Here is a 27,641-nt window from a genome sequence, read left to right as displayed (position 1 = left end):
GCAGGAGGAGGAGGTGTTACTAGCCATATATTTGAGAGGCAGAGGGGAGGAGGGAGGAGGAGAGGGGATTGAGCTGAGGGCTGGAGATGCTATTAGCTTGCCTGTGTAATGTGACAAGCAGAACATGGCTGCTGTCATTATATCACAGGAAGAAATAATCATATACAGTTGAAGCTGTGTGCAGCTAGATTTGCTGTGCAAACTATCTAAGTTTTAGATAATTTACTTGTTATAGTTAGTTTTTCACCTCGGATCCCCTTTGACAGCTGGAGAGCCACGTTTGCGGATCACTGCCCTAGACTATGATGCATCCACTACACGATACATACATAAACATATGACTATGGTAGGGATTAGATTGTGAGCCCCTCTGAGGGACAAGACAATATATATTGTGTACAGCGCTGCGTAAGATGTCAGCGCTTTATAAATACTAAATAATAATAATTGTCTATATTATGCTTATTGTATATGGTGCAGTATGCCAAATCCATTTCCAAGCATAACCCAGTCCTGCTTGGTGAAATAAAATACTTCTGATTCTGTGAACAGAAAACAAAGTAAGGGAAATGAAGACTTTTAGAAGTGAAGGGCATAAGTATAAAAAGGGTGCAGCGGTAATTTGGGCACCAGGGAAAGCAGCTAGTAGAATATTCTACAAATGGGCAATGGGTAATACGAATGCCGGTAATTTTTTCAATATTTTACTAGTAGTAGAAATCTGAAAGAAATGACAGGTTTTGGACTAGTCAATCTCTTCATAGGGGATTCTCAGCAAGGCTTTTATTCTTTATAAAGATATTCCCTAAAAAGGATTTAAACAATGATGCTGGCCAGCTTCCCTGCTCCCTGCATAGTTTTTTGGCAGTTGGACAGAGCAACTGCCATTCACTAAGTGCTTTTGAAAATAAATAAATCCCCGAGAATCCCCTATGAAGAGATGGACTAGTCCAAAACCTGTCACTTCTGTCAGATTTCTACTACCTACTGTAAGTGACAGCAACATAGGAGAAAAGTAATTTATGGCTCATTTTACGCTGGAAAAAAACATACTTCCTATTTGTATATTTTTACACATATTTAAAATTTAAAAATTTTTCACCATACTGCCCCTTTAAGAAGTACCTCTCTGTAGTTTGCTGAAAGCAGGGGGTAGCACCTCTCCACCAAGGGTGGGCAATATGAAAGGTGATGTCAGGAATGCCTGCTGAAAAATAAGAGTGGGCCTTTTCACACTAGAGTGGATGCAAAACAGAAACATTAAGCATTCCGTCCGTCTTGCATCCACTTTGCATCAATTTCACCTTCCACTCCCCGTCCGATTCGATCAGGTGTCCTGCATCGATCACATCCGCTCATATGCATCACCGCTCACCAGTCCCTCCGCTGCTTCGTCCGTCTATATACAGCCCGGAGAGCAGCAGAAGCATGGGGCTCTCCATAGGCTGCATTAGGCCAATTATCCCTAGCAAAAGGGGGGATTTTTATTGGTCCAACATGAACCAATGAGAATTCTCCCTGTTGCTGAGGATTCCCAGTGGTCTTTTGGAGCCCAGTTTAGATCCCCATGCTTATGCCGGCCACTGGGCTGTGTAGGAGGGACCGAGCGGTGGCGATAGGCGGCAGTAATATGTCACGGCGGCGATAGGCGGCAGTAATATGTCACGGCGGCGATCGAAGCGGGCAAAGCGGACGCGGCAACTAGCCTAGTGAGAACGAACAGTGCCGTTCTCACAGGATTTCATTGCACACATTTTCCCTTCCGTTGTGGGAAAATCTGTCAAGTGTGGACTCTGGGTTCTGCTTGTGTTGTGCAGCAAGCGGATATGTTTTTTTTTTAACACATGGAGGTGGATCCTATTTTTAACATTAGGAACCACTTCCTGCCCTAAGCAGAGCTTAAAAAACATCCCAAAACAGGTACGTTTTTTAAGCAAGTGTGAACCTGCGACAATGAGGGGGGAATAAGGAAGACAATACAATCCAGTAACAAGACAGAAGACGCGCACCGTCTGGTAAGACTGTTTCAAAATGTTTTTAAATGGGGGGTGGGGGGGGAGGGGGAAAGTGGTAGTTTATTTAACAAAAAAGGTTATTTGTGACTAGAGAGGCTCAACGTGATACAAATAATTCGAGCTTCAATGCAAATTGTATCCAGCTTGGAATTGGGCCAGTTAAATGGCATACAATTTGCCTGCAATTATATGGATCTCTATTTGTGACTGGTTCTCTTACATTTCCTAAATCCACAGTGATGTAACCATCGTTTATGGCAGCCTACAATTCATAATTTAGAGGCAGAAATGGATCGTCCAGCAGTTTCACATCATCACTCAGAAGGGGGCTTAAACATCCCCATCAGTCTCCGCTCACTCCGAACGCCGCACGGAAAACGCCGCCACATGTGCAACTGATTTCCAGCCAATTAGATCACAGCAAGTGTTTAATTTACTAAGTGCCTTTTAATACGCAGCAGTAAATATCGCACAGATCGGGCAGTTGTTGTTTGGTTAAATATTTGTACAGGGGGCGAGGAATGCTCGTGAGAAATAGACGCATTTTTATCTTTGGGAATAACATAAAAAAAACACCCCGCATGCGGACGTCTTTCCCTTTCATGTTTCTGATTAGTAAAATCTGGACAATTTATTTACTGTGTACAGAGAGTATTCGGTTTTGATGGCCAGATACGATTTCATGCAAGACTTTGTCTGATCTCAAGTAAAACTCACGGAGGAGCAGATGCTTACCCAGACTGTGTTATATAAACTGTTTTATACAAGTTTTTATTATGACTGTTATATTACTATGAATGCAAAGCCCGTATATTGCGGCGTATAAGACGACCCCCCAACTTTTCTAGTTAAAATATAAAGTTTGGGGATATACTGACTACCCCTCTTCCAACGCAAAGCAAATAAACATTTTAAAACATCATATACTGGTGCTATGTATGAACAGATACTGGTGCTGTACTGTATGTGGTACCCAGTATATAACAGTATACAGGCGATTGACTGGTTGGATTGGTCAACTCTTCCTCTCCCTAAGTGGATTGGTCAGCTCTCCCTCTCCCTAAGTGGATTGGTCAGCTCTCCTCCTGTTTATCAGAGCGGTATGGAAGAATAGATTACGCTGTTCCCATAAAACACGCCTCTTTCACCCATCTGGCCCACCTTGTATCCTATTTACCTCCTTCCCTGCCTCTCAGATCTTGCACATGTGCACCTGCGCCCCTTCACTACAGTCCTCAGCAGTGAGATCTGAGAGGCGGTAACAGGATGGGGATTTGACCCCCCCCCCAATATTTGCACCCCTTCCCTTGCCTGCCCTTGGTGCCCTTCATGGCCTTGGGGCCCATCTAACAAGGGCAGACCCGGGACAAGGTCCTCCAGAACCCAAGGCTGAGACACCAAAATGTGCCCCAACCTGTCACACACTGATTGCTATTAGAGTAAGAGGCGCCCCACGGCCCCCAACATCTTAATCTCTAGTTATCTGGCTTGCAGTCACTGCCATGTATCCCCTTTTCTTATTTCTCTCTACTACAAACACAATAGGGGAAGGATAGCTGAGTGAGTTGTGCGCCCCCTCCTACATTGTGCCCTGGGGCTGGAGCCTCTCTCGCCCACAAATCACCTAAACTGAAGTATAGTCCCTGTAAGGGAGTTTTAGTGGTTGGGGCCCCACAGAGCTTTGGGCCCCCTTGCAATCGCAGGAGCTGTTCCCCTCTAGTTTTGCTGGTGTGTGTGTGTGCGTGCGCGACTATGGTGCTTTTGGTGATGCTTTTGGTGGGGGTGAAGGTGGTAATGCTTATGGTGTTTTTTTTACACAGAGGACATTACTTTGGGATAAAAGCTGATAGGATAAGTATACAGCCAATAATAAGTTGGGATGCAAGTTTTTTAACAATTGATATGCTAGAATATAATCCTACTTGAACTGAAGGAACTGGATATTTTTCAACAGAAACACCCTCTATGCTATTCGTAGACAAATAAATGCCTTAATAAATATAGGGCTTGGAAGGTTTGGATTTGGACCAAACTGTCTGAGGGAGAAATGATCCTGGTATGCGCAAATGGTTGTGGATATATTGTTCTAATCCTTCACTGAAATGCTTTAAAATACTTTAGGATGATGGAAAGGGCTTATTTGGACACAAATCTTTTCTTCATAAAAATCGGCCAGACGTGGATGAAGCATTTCAGACGTTGTCTATCAGATAAGAGACGCTCGGCAAGGTATCTGATGGATCTCAAAGGGAACAGCTGCCCATATCTTTCATATATGGAAAAGTCCAGGAAATGTGCAGTGAAAAAAATGCGTCGGGATTTCGGTGAGATTGGGCACATCTGTGCGCAGCACACAGCTTCAATGAATCTGCTAGAATACAGTCTACCATCTACTCTCGTCTACTCTGGCTCTACACCGCTCTGATGCTCCACAGGATTACCACCAGGGGACAACAAGAGACTTACAGTTGTGCTGTGCGGATGTCGGCCAACAGCATTGGCACATCTCTAAATCATGTTTTAACCACTTCCTCCACTGCTACAGTATATCTACGTCAAATATGGCACCCTCCAAGCCACCATGACGTAGATATACTGACTTGCTTGCAGCCCTGCTGTGTACGATCTGGAGAGCTTCCAAGCGCACCCTCCGGCACTTTCAGCTGCATTACTAATTGGCGAAAGGGAACATAGTCCCTTATAGCCGATTAGAGACCCCAGCCCGCGGATGAACGATTACCGCTGTAGCAAACAGCAGTAATCCTTCATCTTTCCCCTCGGTGACCAGATCACTACAAAAATGATCAGCAAGCAGCCTCTCCCACCTTACTTTGTTCCAGCGATGAGCCTGCAGCCCGAGCCTCCGATCCCCGCTCTGAACTCAGCCGTGTAATGCCGGTTACCCGGGTCCCGGCTTGATGACGTCAGAACAGGGATCGGATGCTCGGGCTGCAGGTTGATCGCCGGAACAAGATAAGGTGAGTCGGGCTGCTTGCTGATCATTTTTTTATAGCGATCTGGCCACTGAGGGGGCTGCCTTGGGGGGCGGGGGGTGCAGATGGTTGACATCTGACTATCTATTATGGGTTGCGTGGACCCCTGGTGGGGGGTGAAATGGGAAGCTGTGGGGGATAGATAAGAGGGGCCCTATATATATATATTTTGAGTGGAGAATTTTATACTGGGGGCAAATCTGGCTATAATGGTGGAGGGCACTAATCCTGGGTGCACACGCTAATCCTGAGGGCACATCTGGCTATAATGGGGGACCACTATTCCTGGAGACACATTTGGTTATAATGAGGGGCAGCAATCCTGGGGACACATCTGTCTATACTGGGAGGTGCCAAACACAGAGGACACATCGGGCTATACTGGGGGTGACTGATATTGGGGACACATCTGGCTATACAGGGGAGGGGGGCTGATACTCGGGACACATTTTGCTATCTATACTGGGGGACATAATACTGGTGACATGTTTTTATCTCCTGTGGCACTTTTTATTTTTAAACTGGAATTGATAAAAACTGAGAAAAAATGATTTCCCCCTCTTTTTCCCATTAAAATGCATAGAAAACTTTTTTGGTATAGATACACACCAATGAAAGTCTAGTTTGTCCTGAAAAAAACGATACATAGATCATTTAGCTGTAGTGAGTAGGGATAAAGTTATGGCTGATTAAATAGGGACACCGTTAAAACATCAAAATTGCTCTGGTCCATAAGGGGAAAACAAGGTCTGGATGCGAAGTGGTTAAAGGACACCCGAGGTGAAAAAAAACAAATGAAATAAATGATTGTATCTATCTTCCTTCTCCTAAAAATGACTTTTTAAGATATTCCACAGTTTTATGTTTAAATCTACTTTTTAGGTTTTAACTGTTTTATTCTTTTTGCTCAATGACACATTCAAGTATGCCAGAGCTAAAATCTATGAACTATTGACCCTTTTTATTTCTTTCCTGCTCTCAGAAGCCATTTTCTGCTAGGAAAGTGTTTTATAGTTGGAATTTCTTATCAGTGAGGGTCACACTCTTGTCACTTCCTATCTGAGTCAGGATTGAGTCAGCCACTTACATACCTGATATTTAACTCTTTCAGACATAGAAAGAAAAAAAGCACCACACCACAGTTATTTGTGTGCTCAGCACTGTACATACACATGTCTCATATCTCATCATGTCACTTCGGGTATCCTTTAAGTAAAATAGACTCTTGTGAAGGAAATGTTTGCTCTATCACCATTTTCTTATCTCCTGAAGCAGTGGCTGGATAGTGTACTGGTTAAAGGATAACCAAGGTGACAGATTAAAAACTAGCTTCACTTACCTGGCGCAGGCACAGAAGGCTCCTGCTTGCATGCGCAAAAGACGCCAACCCATCGGGGTCACTGATACTGCAGAGGCTCCCAGCAGGACCCAGGAGAAGGTGGGAGCTGCGGCAAGGGACTCGCGGGAATTCTAGGGGCGGGAAGAAGACCCAGGTAAGTAAAACTAGATTTTTTTTCCATCGCCTCAGATATCCTTTAAGGGCTCTGCCTCTGACACAGGAGACCAGGGTTTGAATCTTGGCTCTTCCTGTTCAGTAAGCCAGCACCTATTCAGTGAGGAGACCTTGGGCAAGACTCCATAACACTGCTATCACCTATAGAGCGCTCTCTAGTGGCTTCAGCTCTGGTGCTTCGAGTCCACCAGGGGAAAAGCATGCTATAAATGAGTGTTGTCTTGAAGGCACTTTGTCCTTCACTCAAGCTGGTCAGCAGTGGAGAATAGTGAAAGATAGAGGTGTAACTCTAGGGGGAGCTGCTTCAATCTGACATATCGGATCCTTCAGTCCCGTCTTACATTTGCATTCAAAATCTGCATTGCGTTACCCTGTTTTACCGCAGGGTAACGCTATGGCAATGCAAGGCAAAGGGGCCTAATACACTTTTTCTCCTGAGTTTTCTCCTAGGAGATCATTTTTCATTTTCAATGCGGAATACCCTTTCAGCACTTAAAAAGTACCAAAAAAACAGGTGAAAAAGTTCTTTTTTTGCTTCCTGGTGATTTAAAAGGCGTTTTATTGACAAGTTTAAAGGGACTCTGAGCAGTAAAAAAAAACCCCACAAAATCTGAACTTACCTAGGGCTTCCTTCAGCCCCCGTAGCCCGTGAGGATCCTCGGCATCCTCTTTGGCGTTTCCTTGGTCCTGCTGGCAGCTCCGGTAATCCGGCGACTTCGGGTGAAGTTGCACGTGTGCACCGCCGGCACGTATCTGTTGTGACATCACGCTGGTTGCCGTAAGTGTCCTGAGCATGCACTTCAGTCTGTAGAGAACCATGCAGAACGCTTACGGCGACCAGCGTGATGACGTGCCGGGGAGAACACGTGACTTCAAAGTCGCTAAATTACCAGAGCCACCAGTGGGAACAAAGAAGAGCCTAAGAAGATGCCAGAGGTCCTCACGGGCTACAGGGGCTGGAGGGAGCCCCAGGTAAGTCCAGATTGTGTTTTTTTCTTAATGCTCAGGGTCCTTTTAAAAATATCACACAGGAGAAATCTCAGGAGAAAAAGTGAATTGCATATGGGACACTTATGTCTATTTCAGGACAGAGTCATGAATTCTTACACTTGCACATCCGACAGAGTCCCTTTAAATGACCACTATCCCAAAAAATTGTAAAATTTAAAATCCATGAAAACACATTAAATAAAAAGTACATTTCTTCTTGACTATCCCATCGCCTCATGGGGGATTCTAAGGGTTTTCTTTATTTTCAAAGGCACTTACTGAACGACAGTTGCTCAGTCCAATTGTCAGAATAGTGTGCAAACAGGTGGGTAGGGTTGGCCTGCATCTTTCTAAAGATGTTTTCCAGGGAGTGCTGATGTAAAGAATAAAAGAATCTCCCATGGGGAGATGGACTAGTCAAAATCCTGTCAGTCCTGTCACCTACTGTAAGTGAAAGCAACATTGAAGAAAAGTCGTGTGTAGGTCATTTTACTCTGCAAGAAACATACTTCTTACTTGTTTATGTTTAGATGTATTTTAAATTTTCAGAAATTTTACGCGATTTACCCCCCTATCCATAAAGTGGCAATAGAGGCAGAAGGTGGAATTTATCAAGTGTGTCTGAGACAAAATATTGGTAGGTTTTCAGAAATCGGTGCAGAACTGTCTCAGACATGCTAAGACATCACTAGATAGTGCAGATTCTTTCTTAAACTGTGGTAAAATAGGAGGAGCTAGGAAGGTCTCTCAGACAGTGCAGTGTATGAGAGGAATTGCTGTTGCTGAGGTAACCAATACATCTGCTGCATTGATACCAGTAGGCTCTGAGGAGGAATTCAGGAGGGGGGAGGAGCATCTCAAAAATCATGTCTAGTCTGCACTCTGCTCTCTCTGCAGACAGAGAGAGGCACGTAGGGTGGCACTAGATGCTCTGGAAGGCAGCCCCAAGGGGGTAGCAGGGGTTATAGGCCGTGCCTCCGGAACAATCAAGTAACATAAGTAGCAAACGAGAGTAGATAGATATCCGGGCACCAGTCAGCACAAATGATGCATAAACTCCTTTTATTCCTTCCCCAAGATCCCCGACAGAAATTTGCAAGGCCTAACAGCCGTTTCACAGAAAGATCTGCTTCTTCAGAGGCAACAAATATGCAAAATGTGACAGCAAACAACATTTATACATTTAGAAATACGTGTAGATAGGCTTACCGCACTTCAACACGCCCCACCGCCGAGCGCGCGCCCTGTGTAGAGCGCGCCGCCCCGAGCCGCTGATTCGCAGGCCAGTCGTGACGTCACCCTTTCGGGAGCGTCAAACAGGCCATGCCTGATTGGTCCACAAGGATCCCTGACGCCTCCCTTTCGGGAGCGTCTAGTACAAGGAACCTAATTGGTTCACAGGGGGTCAGGTGACTCATCCTTCACCTCCCCTCTTTTCATTCTGCGCAGCGGTATCGGTGGAGGGTATGGGCTGGCGTCTAGTTGTCTAGGCGACCAGTCCTGAAGCGCAGCGTGCCTACAAAATAAACAGACAGGCAAGACAGCATTAAAATCAACATAGCGAAACCAGATATTAATATAAACATAAAACCTGTGGGGATGAAAGCACTTTAGTTAGAAAAAACAAATTAATTAAGAGGCTTGTATGTAGGAAACCTAACAATTCAGAAAAGGACCCAGTTCATTGTTAAGGAACACCTCCAGACCGCTATTCTCCTAAATGGGGAAATACAGCAATGTGGGTTCGGGAGACGGCCACAGGGAACCCCTAGTTGGCAGCCACCCTCCGGGGCTTCTACATATAGCCCCCCACTTAAAGAACCCACATCAGCGGCAGGGCAACCCTCGTATTCCAAAAAGTATTCCAAAGGATATATATTATTACTACTCCATTCCCTAGGAGGTAGATTGAGAAAGGTAAGGGGAAGAACCCCGGAGGGTAAAAGGAAAAGCAGGGGGGGGGGGGGGGGAAAGGGGGATGAAGGGGAAAGAGAAGAGGGGGAGAGAGGGGGAGGAAAAGGAAAATTATGGAGAAGGAAGGAGAGGGCATGAAGGACAACATCAAAGGCTTAAAGACATTAATAATCAGTGTTTATCTAAAAAGCACCAGAGTTCATTGCGGTCATTAAGACCCATTCTCCCGCATGCCTCAGTTTGCGAGATAAGCCTCGCTTCCTCTCTGCGTAAACATAGTTCCCTGTTTCCCCCTCTATGTGGAGTATCCACAATTTTCAGGCCACAGAACCGTAGACAGTCAGCATTCCCCCCATGAGACTCTCTCACATGAGATATAAGTCTACCTGCCCCTTTTCCGGTTTCGATAGACTTATAATGTTCCTGGAAGCGTTGCTTGATTGGCCTAGTTGTTTCCCCCACATAGAATCTTCCACAGGGACAAGTCACCACATATACAGCAAACTTAGAGCCACATTGTATAAAGTCCGTAATTGGCACTGTATGTCCTCCCAGGGAAATCACTTTACCAGGAATAAACTGGTGACAATGGGTACAATTCAAACAGCGGTAATTACCAGCAGGTCTCATAGCCGTGAGCCAATCAGGTTCTTTTTTGGTGGAAAATTCACTCCTAACCACCCAATCCCCAATAGTACGAGCCCGACGGAAGGTCACCAATGGTCGTTCACTTAGGGACTCACCCCAAGTCGGGTTGGACTTCAGGTCCATCCAGTGTTTATTGACCACGTCTTTAATTTTTGAGGCCATGGGTGAATAATTAAAGATAAAGGGGACCCTATTTTTAGCTCCCCTGAGTTGGTCTGTGTCAAATGAAATGTTTCTATTGTTTTTCTTCTTCTTAAGGAGATCCCCCCTTGTTCTCATGTTGGCCTTATTAAAGGCCTCCATCAATAATGGAGGGGGATATCCTCGATCTAGAAACCTCCTTGCCAATTCTTTGCTCTGTTCCAGATAATCCTCTTGTTTACTGTTATTACGTTTTAGTCGTAGGAATTGGCTATAGGGTATCCCATCTAAAACATGTTTCGGATGGTAACTAGAATAAGACAATAGGGAGTTTGTAGCCGTGGACTTTCGGTACCCTTTAGACAACACCCTATTCCCCTCCACATATAGGGTCAGGTCCAGAAACTCCAGTCTTTGACCTCCCCATACCCCTGTAAATCTCATGTTTAGCTCATTGGTATTTAGCCATTTCACAAAGTCATGGAATAAAGCTTCTCCTCCAGACCATACCATCACCACATCGTCCATATACCGATGCCATGATCCAATGGCGTGACGATAGGGATTCGCGGCCTGTTTGACGCTCCCGAAAGGGTGACGTCACGACTGGCCTGCGAATCAGCGGCTCGGGGCGGCGCGCTCTACACAGGGCGCGCGCTCGGCGGTGGGGCGTGTTGAAGTGCGGTAAGCCTATCTACACGTATTTCTAAATGTATAAATGTTGTTTGCTGTCACATTTTGCATATTTGTTGCCTCTGAAGAAGCAGATCTTTCTGTGAAACGGCTGTTAGGCCTTGCAAATTTCTGTCGGGGATCTTGGGGAAGGAATAAAAGGAGTTTATGCATCATTTGTGCTGACTGGTGCCCGGATATCTATCTACTCTCGTTTGCTACTCTGCTCTCTCTGTAGAACTGCTATCAAGCACTTCTTAATCTGCAGCAGTTTAGGGACAGATTTGCACCTTTCTTAACTGTAGTGAAGCTCTAGAAATTCATAGTCACTATTACCTAGGATTTAAAGAGAAACTCCAACCAAGAATTGAACTTTATCCCAATCAGTAGCTGATACCCCCTTTTACATGAGAAATAGAATGATTTTCACAAACAGACCATCAGGGGGCGCTGTGTGACTGATTTTGTGCTGAAACCACTCCCACTAGAGGCTCTGAATACCGCGGTACTGCTGGCAAACTGCCACAATGTAACAATGTTCACAGACAGGAAATGGCTGTTTAGAGCTGTCTAACAGCCAGAACAGCTAGAAACAGCTACATAACATGCCCACAGTAACAATGTCACCATGTAATACATGTCAGAATGTGAATCTGGGAGAGGAAAGATTTTACAATGAGCAAACACTGACTAAATCATTTATACATAATTATGGTAAAAATGAAGCACTTTTTTTATTACATTATTTTCACTGGAGTTCCTCTTTAAGTAGGTTCTTATTATCATGCAGAACTCTGCTGGTTAGAACAGTTTAAAGGGAACCAGAGACGAAGCACCCTTGTGTATTTTACAATGTATATCAGTAAGAACATTAGAGAAAACACTTACCATGCTCTCTGTTTCACCCTCACTGCTAAAAGTGTCTGTTATCAGCAGTCACAAGAATCCCAGACTGAGCAATTAAATCTGGCTTTGCTGGGAATGATTATTGCTGAGTCATTATAGCAAAGCCACAAGGGGGCAGGCTTGGGCTTGAAATAACACCACAGAAGACAGACTTAGCTATAATCTTTCTGTAGCAAAGCTAGACGGAGCAGCCTGACTTCTCAGTCGGGGATTCTTATCAGTGGTGATAACAGTCAGATTACACAGAGAACAATGAAACAAAGGGCAGATTAGGTGTTTACTGTCATGTTCCCACTGATTTATAAGGTAAAATACAAGAGGGTGCTTCATCTCTGGTTCTCTTTAAGAAGCAAAAGCGGTTGGTAATGCATTGATAAATCTGGCCCAGAGAGTCAACCAGAGAGTATTTACTGTAGCTTATTGTTGTGTGTTTCCATTTGTCAAAGTCTAGTTTTCGGACTTGTAGGTGAGGCTGCGACTCCATTCATGTTTCACAAACAGATGCAGAAAGAAAAGTAGCTCGTCTTTCGCTAGGCGATACGTGAAGAACTCTGCACCCCTGGCACAACGTCCTGCCTCTTCTCGCTGTGACTGCGGTTTTAACAGCCTGCTAATTGCTTTGGACTGTGTCTTGAAGTTCTGAACTTTGTCTGGTTGTTAAAGAGGCCAATGGTTGTATAAATCACTATAACAACAGCTGCCCCACTGCAGTGAATCACAGTGAAGGCCACAGGCCTAAGTTGCTAAGAGAAGTTAGGATGATTAATGGGACAGGCGTCAAAGCAGCTGGGAGCTTGATTAGACTACTGTAACTACTAGTAATGCCAGACAGAATCATCATCTGTCTTTTCCTAATGGACATGCAGGAGAGGAGAGAGAGTGATGGGGGTAGAGAGAAAGGAGGAGGTGGGGAGAAAGAAAGAGAGGCCCCTTATTCAATAAACTTTACGTATGAGTTTTCTTCTAGGAGATAATTGTTCACCTTGTCTACAAAATAACTTTTGAGCATGTACAAAAAAAATGAAAAGGAGGTAAAAAAAAGTAATAACAGACTTATTGCGAGACTGAAAGTAATTACCTGTAGTAAAAATAAGTTTATGAGATAATGGCCCGTATGCAATTCACTTTTTCTCCTGAGTTTTCTCCTAGGAGATAATTTTCGTACTCTTGTTAAAGGGACTCTGTAGCAAAAATGTCATTGTATTTTCTACCATCCTACAGGTTCCTAAACCTATTATAATGTGCTCTGGCTTACTGCAGCACTTTCTACCATCATTATCTCTGTAATAAATCAGCTTATCTTTCCCCTGTCGGACTTGTCATCCTGTGTCTGGAAAGCTGCCAACTCTTCAGTGTGATCTGCTATGCATGCCCCCTCTATGCACGTGTGTGTGTGTGTGTGTGTGTGTGTGTGCGTGCGTGCGTGCGTGTGTGTGTGTGTGTGTGTGTTATTTACATTAACCAGCTTTTCTCTGCTCTCTTATCTTTTACAAGCTGGATAAATCCTCTGTTCACATACTGATGAGTCACATACTGCAGAATTACAGACAACCTGGCAGAGCTGTCTGCAAGAAGAAACAATCAGCTTGTAACTCTTCAGTGAGGTGCAGGGGGAAAGAAACACACAAATGATCTCTTGAGATTCAAAAGGAATGCTGTATACAGCCTGCTTGTGTATGGATGTATTTTCTATGTGTGGACATACTGTACATCAACCTACTTCCTGTTTTGGTGGCCATTTTGTTTGTTTACAAACAAACTTTTTAAAACTGTTTTTAACTACTTTTAATGCGGCGGGGAGCGGTGAAATTGTGACAGAGGGTAATAGGAGATGTCCCCTAACGCACTGGTATGTTTACTTTTGTGTGATTTTTAACAATACAGATTCTCTTTAAAATAACTTTTACGGTAAGCATTTTACCAGGGCTTTGGAGTCGGTACAAAAATATTCCGACTCCCACTCCTCAGTTTATGAAATCACCCACTCCAACTCCGAATCCGGGTAATCAAAATTTCTTCGACTCCAACTCCGACTCCACAGCCCTGCATTTTACAATTTAAAAAGTATCCAAAAGTAGGTTAAAAAGTGTAATCAAGAATATTTTGAGTATTCTCTTGCTTGCTGGTGGTTTAAAGGGATCCTGAGCAGTCCCCTAAAATCAAAAATTTCACTTACCTGGGGCTTTCTCCAGCCCACCGCAGGCCGCGAAGTCCCCTGACGCCATCCTGGCTCCTGTCTGTGTCCCTCCGGCTGCTCCCGTTACCGGCTACACTCGAGCCGGGTGTCGGGCTGGCTCTTCCTGGTTTCTGACGCTCCTCGTCATTACGCCGGCCGATATGCGTCATCACAGCGACTGGTGTGACAGTCCTGTGCATGCGCGATTTAGACTTAGAAAACTGCGCATGCACAGGACTGTCACGCCGGCTGCCGTAATGACGCATAGCGGCTGGCGTGATGACAAGGAGCATCAGAAACCTGGAAGAGCCAGCCTGCCGGAGGGACATGGACAGGCGCCAGGATGATACGGTGGGCTGGAGGAAGCCCCAGGTAAGTAAGATTTTTTATTTTAGGGGACTGCTCAGGGTCCCTTTAAAAGGCATTTTTTGAATAGGTTTTAAAACTATCACCTAGGAGAAAACGCAGGAGAAAAAGTGAATTGCAGATGGGCTAATGGCTTCCTGAGTTTTCTCCTGGAGGATTTTTTTAAACTTGTCAATAACATGCCTTTTAATTTAAATGACCAGCAAGCAAGAAAATACTTACAATAATTTTGATGATACTTTTTCAGCTTCTTTTTAGTACTTTTTTTTCAGTTGCAGAGTGCTGAAAAGTTATTCTAAATAGAAGATGCAAAATTACCTCCTATGAGAAAACTTACTGGTGAAAAAGTTAATTGCATATGGGCCCGTGTCAAATAAATGCATTTTAAAGAGACTCTGAAGCGAGTCTCAATTCTCTTTTTTAACCTATATTTATATTAAGCTCCATAAGCACAGCTAAACCGCCGCTATCCCGCAGCAAAACGAGGGGTTAATACCCCCCAAATCCCCCTGCTAAATCCATGACTTTCTTGGTAGTGGATTTTGCACTTCTTGGAGGCAGAGCTATGAGCTGCAGCTCCGCCTCCATGCGCATCAATCAGCCACGGATCTCCGCCTCTCTCCCGTCCCTCTCTGTGAAGGCAGATGAGAGGGGCGGGAGAGAGGCGGCGATCAGCGGGGATTGACGCGCTTGAGGCAGAGCTTATGGCTGTAGCTCCACCTCAAGCAGGAAGTGCTCCCCGGAGGTAGGAGAGGGGATTTGGGGGTTATGAACCCCTCGTTTTGCCGCAGGAAAATGGTGGTTTAGCTGTGCTTATGAGGCTTAATATGAATATGTAGGTTAAAAAAGAGAATTGAGACTCGCTTCAGAGTCTCTTTAAGCCACCAGCAACCAATAAAATACTAAAAATAATTTTGATTATACTTTCGTACCCTATTTTTTTAGTACTTTTTTCAATTGCAAATTCCTGAAAACTTATTTTAAAGAGAAGATGAAAAATGTCCTAGAAGAAAACTGAAGAGAAAATGTTAATTGCCTATGAGCAACTGAATTGTGTAGTAGGATTGGTAAATAGATCAGTAGTAATATAGAAAATATACTCATGTTTTTATTTTCAGTTTTATAGCTTTATTTTTAAGATTCCATTAGACTGCAACAGTTGCAGTTTAGAATCCAAACTTCTCCTATTATGCTGGATAAACACGATGCAATTTTTGCATCAGATTATTTTGTTTTTTTGCTCAGAAAGTGCCAAAAAGTAATTTTATACGTAACACAAAATTAGGTAAGAAGAGATCATTTATTGATATGTTGTATAACCTTGTGCTACTTCATCACATCAGTTTACAGATAAGAATTTGCAGAGAACGGGCACCATGGGGGACATGTAACACTTGGGGTGGCTGTCTGGCAGGCAGCTAGGACGATTTAGCAGCAACTAAAGCAAATACAATTCTGGGATGCATCAAAAGGGAAATATCTCGAGATGCTAGTATACTACTCCCTCTGTATAAATCACTTGTGAGGCCACATCTGGAGTATGGAATACAGTTTTGGGCACCACACTTTAGAAAGGACATTGACCTTCGTAGCGGGTACAAAGACGGGCAAATAAATTAATCAGAGGGATGGAAGATCTCACTTACCAAGAAAGGTTGGACAAGCTGGGCTTATTTAACTTGGAAAAAAAAGGCGACTGAGAGGTGAACTTATTAACATGTATAAATACATCAGAGGGCAATTCAAAAGCTTGGCAGATAAACTTTTTGTCCCTAGGGTTGTATGAAGGACAAGGGGTCATGATTTACGCGTGGAGGAAAAAAATTCGAAAGGGGTCCTTCACAGTGAGAGTGGTAAAAATCTGGAACATCTTACCTCAGGAAGTAGTTATGCCAAGCTCTACAGTATATCTGCATTTAAAGAGAGCTTGGATGCTTTCCTTGCGTTTAAGGTCATCCACGGCTATAATTTTTAGGTCATTCCCGGAAGAGTTGATCCAGGGATTTATCTGACTGCCATCTGGAGTCAGGAAGGAATTTTTCCCTTTTAGGGCTAATTAACCCAGGCCTTGTAAAGGTTTTATGCCTCCCCCTGGATCAACTGGGGTATGTGGAGGTTCAGGATGGTGTTTTATTTATTTATTTATTTAATTTTTTCTGGTCGGACTTGGACTTGATGGACATATGTCTTTTCAACCAAACTAACTATGTAAATAACTATGTAACTATGATTCCTGATAGATTTCATGCTAAAATCAATTGGGAATTTGTCCGTTGTGTATGGGCAGGAAAACCGATCTCTCTATAATCAGATTTGATCAGAGAGAGAGAGAGATCAGTCACATCCCCTGATGTATGAGCACCTTTAGAAATTTAAACTCATAAGTCAATTATGACCCGATATGCAAAGGCGACTGATCCTATCCAATGGGAAATAAATATGGCAGCCTCCATATCCCTCTCACTTCAGGTGTCCTTTAAAGAGTACCCGAGACGAAGCTCCGGTACAAAATTGGATACTTCTCTAAAGAGAGGGAAGTCTCAGGATCCTATTGAGACTTCCCTCCCTACTCTGAAGTCCCCCGTTGCTGAGTGCGGCCCCCCAGAAGATTAACAACTATGTATGGTCGCTAATTGTGGCCGCGCAGCTCTTCTTCCTGATGCGGGGCCACGCAATAACCGGCCCAGCTCTCCCACGCATGCACAGTATGCCGGAGCCTCAGGCTCCATGGTACTGCGCATGTGCGGATGGGCTTGTGCGGCTACAGCGTGGCCCCGCATCAGGAAGAAGAGCTGCGCGACCCTGATGTGGAGGGGAGAGGGGGGAGGGGGGAGTGCGCTCAGCAACGGAGAGCTTCACATCAGAGAGGAAAGCCTCAATAAGATCCTGAGGCTTCACTCTCTTAGAGAGGAGCTGTCAGCCATACTATTTCAGAACAAAAACAACACATATATAAGTAGATAAATACTTGCTGTACTTACATATGTATTGCACTGTCCACATTTTGATTTCAGTTATTTTTCTACAGTAAAAAAAGAGAATCCTTCTTAGCATTTCCTATTTTAACTGTGGCTATTTTGAAGCCAATCCTGATGTAATTTCCTCCCTTACTCTCCTCTGCCTGATTGTGTATGCATCGCCCGCCCTCCACTATAGAAAGTGCATTGTCTCAGCATGAGAAATATTGGCTAATCAGAGAGGAATAGATCAGGCTGCAATCAGGCTGCATTAGTTAAGTCTGAGGGGAAAGTAGAGAAGCAAAAAAGGTGTGACGTGCCAATAACATTTTCTAATCCAACCGAATTGAGTTAGATCCCTTTTGCATGTTTCGAGGTAAATTAAAAATATACTTCTTTTTATAATATATACTCTTTGCACGCGACCTATATCAAATTTTTTAAAGCGAACCTGAACTGAAAATTAAGTCAAAATAATAATACACACATAATACTTACCTCCTGTGTAGTCTGCTTGTCAATCTCTTTCTCTTCTGTCCACTGTGATCAATGGAATTCTCTATCCTCCATTTTGAAAATGGCCATTACCCCATTACAGCTTCCTGGTCAGCACACTGTTAAATTGTAATTATGCTCACGTGAGCCATAGGGAAACATGGACATTACCTTGCTCATTAGTTGTCCTTTCAGTTATAACTGATAGCAACTGATATATAACTGACAGCAACTGATATATTTTTTTAGTTCTGATAACATTTTTGTCAGAATGGAAGGAATCGTTGTAAGAAGAAAATGGTGAGCTTCTGAGAGGAACTGAGAGCGAGGTAAGTATGTAATATTTATTTGCAGGTACATCATGTGTTTAAAGGGGAACTTCAGCCTAAACAAACATACTGTCATTAAGTTACATTAGTTATGTTAATTAGAATAGATAGGTAATATAATCCCTTACCCACCCTGTTTTAAAAGAACAGGCAAATGTTTGTGATTCATGGGGGCTGCCATCTTTGTCATGGGGCAGCCATCTTTTTGGTTGAAAGGAGGTGACAAGGAGCAGGAGACACAGTTTCAACTGTCCTGTGTCCTGATCACCCCTTCCAGCTGCACACGCTAGGCTTCAAATGTCAAATTCAAAATGTAAAAAAAAAAAATTGCACCAAAACAGCAGAACGAGAACAACAAAATCAGAAATCCCATCATGCTTTGCACAGCATCAAGGGAAAAAAGCCCAGGCAGTTTTCTTCTGTGCAGCTAAAAATGAGGCTTGTATAAGAAAAACAAAATTGATGCTGTGAAACTGTTAAAGAAACACCAAGCCTTTTCAGTGCTGCTGAGTCGATTTTTAGTCCGGAGGTTCACTTTAATATAAATAGTATTACTTGGTTCAGTCCTGCTTTAAAGAGACAGTTCAGTTTCAGTGTAAGATATGCTGAAAAGTTCTTTATCCATCCTCACTGGAAAACATTTAGACCGTCGTTGATAAATGAGACTCGTTTCATGTCACTTTCTGTGTAAATATTTTCAGTGTACAATACATTTTTTGACAATGTACGAACAGTTTGGGGATGTGAAGGAAAAATGGTTTTCTTTTGTTGGCCTCTCGAGTTAATCTGGAGGGGAAAGGGTTACTGGCGGCCGGAATATAATACCTGCACGGCACAAAAAAACGTGAGTAATGTTATATTTAAACTGACAGCGCTATATATGGTATAATGAGCGCCGACCGCGATCCGTCTCTGTCAGATGTTTAGGTATATTGTGAATGGCTACCTTTTACTTCCACGACATCCAGGGCCGGTCTATACACGACTCCATCAATCATAATTAAGGTTTGTTTTATAGAACGTTAAAGAAATGTCCTCTTACATCAAACAAAGCCGGAGGAGACTGATTGCACGGGGCTGTGGGGGGGCTTGGTGCCCCCTTCTTGTTTTGACACTTATGCTGCAAGTTCAAGTCATTTGGCAGTTATTGTGCACAGTTTAGTGTTTGCCTTTAATAGGCTGTCCATTTAAAAGCCCCAACAATAGCCCAGTGGAGCCGTATAACGTGTCTGAGGTGGTAAAAGGCCTTTGGATCTCCAGAAGTTTAGGTCTGTTTTCCATGGAATGTCTGTTAAGGTGGGTGTAGGGGGCTGGCTCTGCTATTCATTACAGCTAAATAATAGATTGTTTACTGAAAAGCCAGTAGGCTCTCCCTCTGTCCTTTCCAGATGCCCTCTACTTAAAATCTGCATTGAGACCTGGTGCACACCAAAACCCGCTAGCAGATCCGCAAAATGCTAGCAGATTTTGAAACGCTTTTTCTTCTTTTTCTGTAGCGTTTCAGCTAGCATTTTGCGGTTTTGTGAAGCGTTTTTGGTATAGTAGATTTCATATATTGTTACAGTAAAGCTGTTACTGAACAGCTTCTGTAACAAAAACACCTGGAAAACCGCTCTTAACTGCTGATTTTCAGAGCAGTTTGCGTTTTTCCTATACTTTACATCGGAGGCAGAAACGCCTCCGCAATCCAAAAAATGCCTCACCCCAGGAGTATGCGTTTCAGCAAAACGCCTCCCGCTCTGGTGTGCACCAGCCCATTAAAAAACATTGACCAAGCGTATCCGCAGCCGCAAGCGGCTGCAAAAACGCCAAAAAAACCGCTCGGTGTGCCCCAGCCCTTAGAAAGAAGGCTGTTGCGTTATATGACAAATCTGTGCTGAAAGAAGTAGGTGGGCCTCCATCTTTGGGGTCTGTGTACTATTATTAGTGATTTATAATGCACCAACATATTCTGTGGCGCTGTACAAAGTAAGAAACAAACTTTGGGTGCAAAATTAAACAGACAATGGTGTACACCAATATACAAGATACAGAATTGGTACAAAATACAGAACTGATAATTACAGTGACAAAATTAATATAAATAAATGTGTAAATTCCAAGACACAAAAGGGTGAGAGAGCCCCGCCCTTGCGAGCTTACAGTCTAAAGGAATGGGGGGGGGGGGCAAGGGAGGGGTAATATACAATAATCATACTTAGAGGCAGCGTGTATTAGGTTATATAGAAGGAAGTACAACTGTGGTAAAAGAGAACTGGTCTAAGGTAGAGCATATGCTTGACGGAAAAATGGACTTTTGGGGGCACATTTAAGGATATCAAAGGTTGGAGAGTGGCGGATGTGTTGGAAGGGCATTCCAAAGGAGGGGTGAGGCATGTGAGAAATCTTGTTTGCGTGAATGCAAGGAGGTTATTGTGGAGGAGGACAAAAGAAGGTCATGTGCAGATCTGAGATTGCGAATGAGTTAGTATCTGGAAACTAGTGAGGAGATGTACAACGACTACCAGAGCTAGTGTGGTTGAGGTGGCCCAGTGACAAAGTCCATAAGGAACAGCTCTCCAATCCAATTGGGGGGGAGGGCGCACTACTGTTCCTTGGATGGTTGGCCGTGCAGTCTGCTGTCTGAATAGAATCGTACCAGTCGGTATTGTCTATTGACAAAAAATAAACGTGTTACAAACAGATCCATGTGAACTGGCCCACAGAAAATCAATGCCGGCTTTGACCCATCTGTTTTGAGTCCGCTCCCCATCCTGTAAGCTGGTGCAAAATAATTGTGAATGGGGAAAAGTTGTTCAGTGTCCAATCAGAATCCTTGCTCTTTTGCTCCTTTTTTTTTTCTCGCACTATTTTTTGATAAATATGCCTCCTAGCGTGAACTGAGCCTAAAGAGATGTACACACATTTTCCACCGCCGGAATTATTCATTTTTATCATCTCATTTGAGACATTGTTCGCAGGTGTGGTTGGCTTCCACTCTCGTAATCCACCAGGTAGATCCATCTCACCAGACACCAACTGTTATTGCAGAAACTTAAAAGGAAGACAGAGGCGCTCACTTCTGCATTTACACCCATTGAATTATACTCCTGTTTGCCTGATGAAGCGGGACCACACCTGCGAAACGCGTTGCACTAAGTTAAATAAAAAAAATTGTATTGATATATTGTGACTCAATTGAGTTTTATATTTTTGAGGGAGGTAAGTCCACCTGAACATTCCCCTCTTTTAGATGGTTTTTAAACGTTTTTATTCTACTCTGGCGCCTCTGTACACCAAGCCTTGCTTAAAAGGAAGTACCTACAGCTTGATGCTCTTCCCATATCCACTGTCCTTCCCATACAGCAGAACTCGCTGCTTAGTTGAGAGTTAAAAAGCGATCGTTATACAGCGATCATTCCAAAAGTGTCACTTGATGTAAGCACTACAGTATATAAATGCATAATAATAATAAAGATAATCTGCTTTTTAATCTCCAATAGTCTCTGTTTATCGTGAGTAGAAACAAGGGGGAGAAACAAAGGCCAAGAAAACTGGGAATGTCTCCAAACACTTTAAAGCCAACTTCAGCTAAAAAATGTTTATTTAGTTTTGGATAAATTGGAAAATTGTGATGTGTCTGCATGTCCTCATTTATTGTCCTGACAGTAAGCAGATGTGAATCTTTCCATCAGAGATAGGGACAGCACGATATCCAGTGTATATTATTATTATTGATTTATAAAGCGCCAACATATTCCGTGGCGCTGTACATAGTAAGAAACAAACACGAGGTATATAATAATACAGACAGTGGTGTACACCAATATACAAAATACAGAGTTGGTACAAAATACAGAATTGATAATTACAGTGACAAAAGGAACGTGATATAAAAAAGTTATAACAAATTCCAACACACAAAAGGGTGAGAAAGCCTTGCCCTTGCAAGCTTACAATCTAAAGGAATAGCGGGAAACATACTCGAGTATAAGCCGATATTTTGGGACAAAAAAAGTGGCACAAAATGGTACTCGAGTCATACCTCTACACAGCGGTGGTACTGTATGTACAGTGATCCTAACTAATCTCTGGGCACGTGCCCCCCACCAGACCAGCATATGCAAATCTGTGTCCCCTGGCATGAGAATCAGCCCTAAAGCACACTACACCTAGGACCAGAACCAGTGTTGCTGCCATGCCTGCCAAATTGCCAATCATAAGGTTAGCTCATTAGACGGGAGGTCACCAGAGGGTAAACAGGAGTGAAGAGACATAGCCAAAGAAATAGGCAGCATTGGACCCCCGAGTGCATTCAGCAGTGGGACCAGTATATCAGGGGAGCATAAAGAAAAGTGAGGGTGAATAGGCCTAGGTGGAGGGTGCAATGACATGTAGTAATCAGAGAGACCGAGGAGGTCCTCAGTAGGTTCTGCATTTCCTACACTTGGCTTATACTTGGGTCAATAATTTTTCCTGTTTTTTAAGGGGTAAAAGTTGGGGGGTTCCCCTTTACTTGCATTGGCTCATACTCAATTACATATGGTGTACAGTATATATATATTTATAGACTGTTGTGTAGTTCCTGCCCCTCACTTCCTGTCCTGGTGACTGCCAGGGTTTATGTTAGAGACCAGGTGGTCAAAGAGACAGGAGGTCTAGGGAATTCTCTCCCAAGATGGCGGTAATAACTTGGCAGAGGTCTTATTCTTCTCCTATGATGTCCAAAACGCGGGGCTGTTTTTAGGCATAGACAAACCAGGCAGATGCCTGGGGTGAAAGCTGCATAAGGGAGCACCAAAGAGCTATTCCTAGCAGACTGGACATTATGGAATTCTTGTACACATCTGCTAGTTCCATTAAGACATGGATAAATAATCATTTTAACACCAAAGCATTTTTTATATTTAAAGGTGGCCACTTATGATACAATTTGTTAAATTATCGATTTACGACCGATTCTTCGCATGCACTATTAGAAATGATCGTTTGGGACCACTAATGAACAAAAGTCTCCTAACCAATCCAATCAGATTGACAGGATCGAACGGAAAACTGGATCAATTTCATTAATCTGATTGGATTGGTTAGGAGATTTTTTTTTTTTGCTTGCAATGCAGACTGCATGTAGACTACATCGTAAACACAGCAGTGGGTAAAGGTAGTTTGATTATACGGCTGACAATCCCGCTTTAAGCAGTAATAGTGTGTTTTGCCTCTATTTTCCAGATGTTTCCAGAGCAAGGAGATGTCACAGGGTACACAGTTAAATGGTGGAGAACCAGAACCACTAGGATTGTATTTAGAAGTTATTTTTTAGTAGAAAGGTTTTCAGGTCCCTTTAGCTTTTTATCAAAGTCATGGTCATGGTTCTCCATGACTTTACTGGTTGATCTGTAACACCTACCACAGAGTCCTAGCATTCTATACATTGCTCTGATGAAGGTCAAAATAACGTGAGCATGCTTGGACCACACTCTATCTAAAGTCACCCTGGGCATTAATTCTAATAGTAGAACTTCATCTTCCTGGAGGCTAAATTAGGGCCTTCTGTTGGACAAGGGGGCATTCTCTGATCTTTCTGAACAGATCAAAGAATAGTTGTCATCTAACGAGAGATCTGAGGAACAATACTCCACTGTCTGGCAATCACACTTATCACATACATCGTTCGTAAGCAGAATATAATCTGTGATAGCTAGCTATGGAAAGAAACACTATGTATAGAGAAGACCTTTATTAAGCTTTGATCTTTGGACTCTGTGCACAAAGAAATCACAAAATGTATACATCAAGAAATGTTGACTGTTAAAAAGCTTTATTTTATTTAGTAGAAAAGGCTTGTTTTACTCCCGACCTTATGCCCCCCTAATCTCCATCCATCATCTTAACTCATTGACTATGCCTATTCTCCTGCATCATACAGATGAATTTGGAATATTCTGTCTTCAGACTGCCATATAACCAACCCTAAACCTTTAAACCCCTGCATTTATATACATCAACTTTTGTTTCATCTGAAGGTCAACGGTATACTTCTCTCACCTCACACATATAGGCCTTCTCCTCATCACTCATTGATCTTTGGTGTGACCCCCTCCTTTGTTATACCCCATTTTCAGTGTTTCTTAGGCTAACAGTGCCATTGTATTATACACACTCAAATTCGTATACGTGTTCTCCAGAATTTCTTCTTTTTTTTGATCGCTCTACAGGATGGTCAGGACTATATATGTGTACTATCATTGGACGGTCACATATTCTCCACAACCTCTTGCCATCAAAACTTTAATTACTGTGGAACACTTACCTCGACAACAGCTGACCATGGACATGTTCATAGCTAGTGAACTCATTCTATTAGGTGCTGTTAACCCTGTTCATTGTTATTATGTTTATCTAGTATTGTATATTCTTTATCTGTTAAGAAAAACTCTTAATAAACATTAGTAAAACAAAAAAAAGAAAAGGCTTGTTTTATGGCAACAAAGTACATAGTTGGGTTGATCTATCGAGTTTGACCAGATAATTCAGTTCTCTCTGAGAGTGTCTCAGATCCCAGAGCATGATACAGTTTTTGAGGTACAGATCTAGACAACTTTAATTTGCCTCATGAAAATCGAGGTGATATTTTGAGACTATTATTATTTAGGTAAATCCTTAGCGCTGGGTCCCAAGCTTTTGGAATTGGTTTCCTGTATTCACCCTGTGCTCAACAACACATATGCTGACCACCACCAAAAATTAAGGCAGATGCTTAGTAGAATGTAAAATCCAATGCTTGTATTTTCCAAATGATGAAGAAAACAGTCAAAATACTCACATCCTTGGACCCTTTCAGTGTATCAAGTGCATCGTGTACATACAGTACACCTTAAAATCTGTTCAAAGTGCAGAAACAGATGCCCAGTCTACAATCCCTGGGCATCTGTTTCTGCTCTTTGAGCCTTAATGGCTTAGCCTGCAGTTGATGGATGGGCTGAAAAAGCTTCCTGGTCTTCCATCTGCAATCTTAAGCCTCATACTCACCACCCGACAGGTCCAGCGTTGTCCCTTTGACAATGGTCATTAAGCGGTGTCTCTTCTTGCATGCGATGTTACACGTCGGGCGTGAACGGGAAGTCTATCGATCGCGGTACTTTGTGCGGAGTCGTAGGGGATCTTAAAGATCCTCCGTGACGGTTGTTATAGCCGCACAAGAGTAAGCTGTGTTTGCGTCTTCGTGCACCTTTATCCACATCGCAACGTTGCGTAAACAACCGCTTGTCTCTAAAAAAAAAATCGGTCTTTGGGAAAATCGTCTGGAAAATTGCGACGTGTTTTTAAGCTTAATTCACACTGCCAGACCCAGCCAGAATAATAGTGTATCCATATAGTACAGATGCTCTATTCTGCTCCGTAGGTCTGCTGCAGCATCTACATCACTCTGGAGTGGATCTGTGCCATTGCATGGACATCAATGTATACAGTATCCAAAAATGTGTACAAGTCAGGTTTGTGCACATTGGAAGCAGAAGAGGCAAACCCAGACATGGTGAAAAATCAGACGTGTGAACGGGCCTACAGGAAAACATGTGTCTGTTTTTTTGTTCACTGCAGTCTGGGAATGGGAAACAGTCTGGCCGTTGGTCTCGTGTGAACTGAACCTAAGTCCCGCTCTTATAAGTGTCCTCATGCATCTCATAAAATCTAATGGGCTATTTTTGTCTTTTTTTTCTTTCTTTCTCACAGCTCCCTACTTTCATCAATACCACCCTCCCGCCTCACGACCAGGTCACGGCTCAGGAGATAGACATATATTTCCGGCAGGAGCTGATCTATAAGAGGAATGAGAGAATGGCCAGGAGAGTGATGGCTCTTCTGAGGGAAAATCGAGACAAAAGTTTCTTCTTCGCTTTTGGTGCAGGTACGCGGCTATTCCAGTGATTATTGTTTCAGGACAGTCCCCTCCTGTGAAGGGTGAAAATATTCCCATCACTCAGTTTTTACTCTTCTTTAAATACAGTCCCTGATCAATTATGCAAAAGAGAGACTTTATTACTGTGTAAACCAGGGGTGCTCATTAGGTAGCTCGCGATCTACCGGCAGATCGCGAAGGACTTCATGGTAGATCCCAACCACACTACATTTTCCATTCTGTGTATACAAGTGTGCTCCTAAAATTGTACATTGGTAGATCATTTTGACTTGCTAATTTTTTTAAGTAGCTCACAAGCCGAAAAAGTGTGGGCACCTCTGGTGTAAACTGAAGACACTGCCGGCCTCAGGATTGTATCAATGTGACATGGGGAGTCCAGGGAGGTCCATCAAACCTCACAATAGTCAACTAGTAGTGTAGAACTTCCACAGAGGACTGAACTCATGCAGGATACATACCCAACGCACAACCTTTTGGGCCTTACACCCTTTGTCAAGACCAAAACGTTGTGCTGGTTTGCATGCTTTATTACTGCAGACATCCAGAATTGACTGTGAAGGGAGATTATCCCCCCCTCATTTTGAGATGGTAAGAGCCGGCATTCACAGGGCCACTGCCTCAGCGGGAGGTGCCATATGCAAATAAGGGTGCATGGCGTGGCTAATGTTATACATTGGGTGGATTACAGGACTTGACAAAACGTTTCCCCTTTCATCTCGTTCCCCACAGACAAAGATTTTACTGTTCTGAGACTTTCTCCACCCCCATGTCTGCCACGGGCTCCTTTGCTGTCCTCCTTGTCCATTCCGTTGCACAAATTCTGCTGGTATTAATGTCTCAGTTTCCCTATAAAGCACAGGTGTGGAACTCCAGGCCTGGAGGGCCAGATCCATGCCAGTGTTTAGGATGGACTGAGAAAGAGAGGAATGTGTTCTACCTGATGGACCACACCTTTCCTGATTCAGACCCATCAATTCATTTGAGCTGTGTCAAAAATGTGTGAGGACCTCGTCCCTCGAAGGACCGGTGTGACATTCCTTCGAGGGACGAAAGTGCCCCTAGGGATTACTTACCTCTGGAGGGGGAAGCCTTTGGATCCTAAAGAGGTTTCCCCTGTCCTCACCTGAGGGGATCCATTGCTGGGACCCCGAAGATCTGCCGACAAGGGCTTGTCAGCGGTGCACGCAGGCACAATAGTGGCCTCCCGCTTGTGCTTTGGCAGAAATAGCTGAGCCTGATCGGGTCCACTCTACTGCGCAGGTGCAGACGGTTCACTCCTGCACAGTAGAGCAGACCCCATCGGACTCAGCTATTTCCGCCGAAGCACAAGCGGGAAACCCCTAGTGCACCTGCGCGCACTGCCGGAGGTAAATATTATACTCTGTTACTGCAAGGAAGCCAGCGCTGGAACAAGACTTTAGAGGAAGACAGGAACTGCCTCATTATGATCATCATCAGCACTATATAAATACAAAACAAAATAGAAACTGTTGTAAACATTTTATATACTGCATACTCTTTATAGATACTCCAGGCTGGGCAAAAACCATCCATTTTTGTTTATTGTTATTTCTGTCCCTCGTTTTACCACCTCCTATCAGAGCTTTTGAGGCCCCAGTCACAGGAAGT

At 43.4% G+C, this 27,641-nt stretch overlaps 1 protein-coding gene across 1 annotated transcript in view; it reads left to right on the top strand.

Moving 5' to 3' along the window:
• Positions 1–27,641, top strand: part of TRABD2B (TraB domain containing 2B) — a 347,449-nt gene that overhangs the window by 172,134 nt on the left and 147,674 nt on the right. The window contains exon 4 of the mRNA XM_068242431.1: positions 25,826–26,000. Within this exon, the coding sequence (XP_068098532.1) occupies positions 25,826–26,000 (175 nt within the window). The remainder of the gene's footprint in view (positions 1–25,825; positions 26,001–27,641) is intronic.

The sequence above is a fragment of the Hyperolius riggenbachi genome, chromosome 6 (assembly GCF_040937935.1).
Source record: "Hyperolius riggenbachi isolate aHypRig1 chromosome 6, aHypRig1.pri, whole genome shotgun sequence".
Lineage (NCBI taxonomy): Eukaryota > Metazoa > Chordata > Amphibia > Anura > Hyperoliidae > Hyperolius > Hyperolius riggenbachi.
Note: the sequence above shows the minus strand (reverse complement) of the source record. Positions and strands in the feature narration are given on the sequence as shown.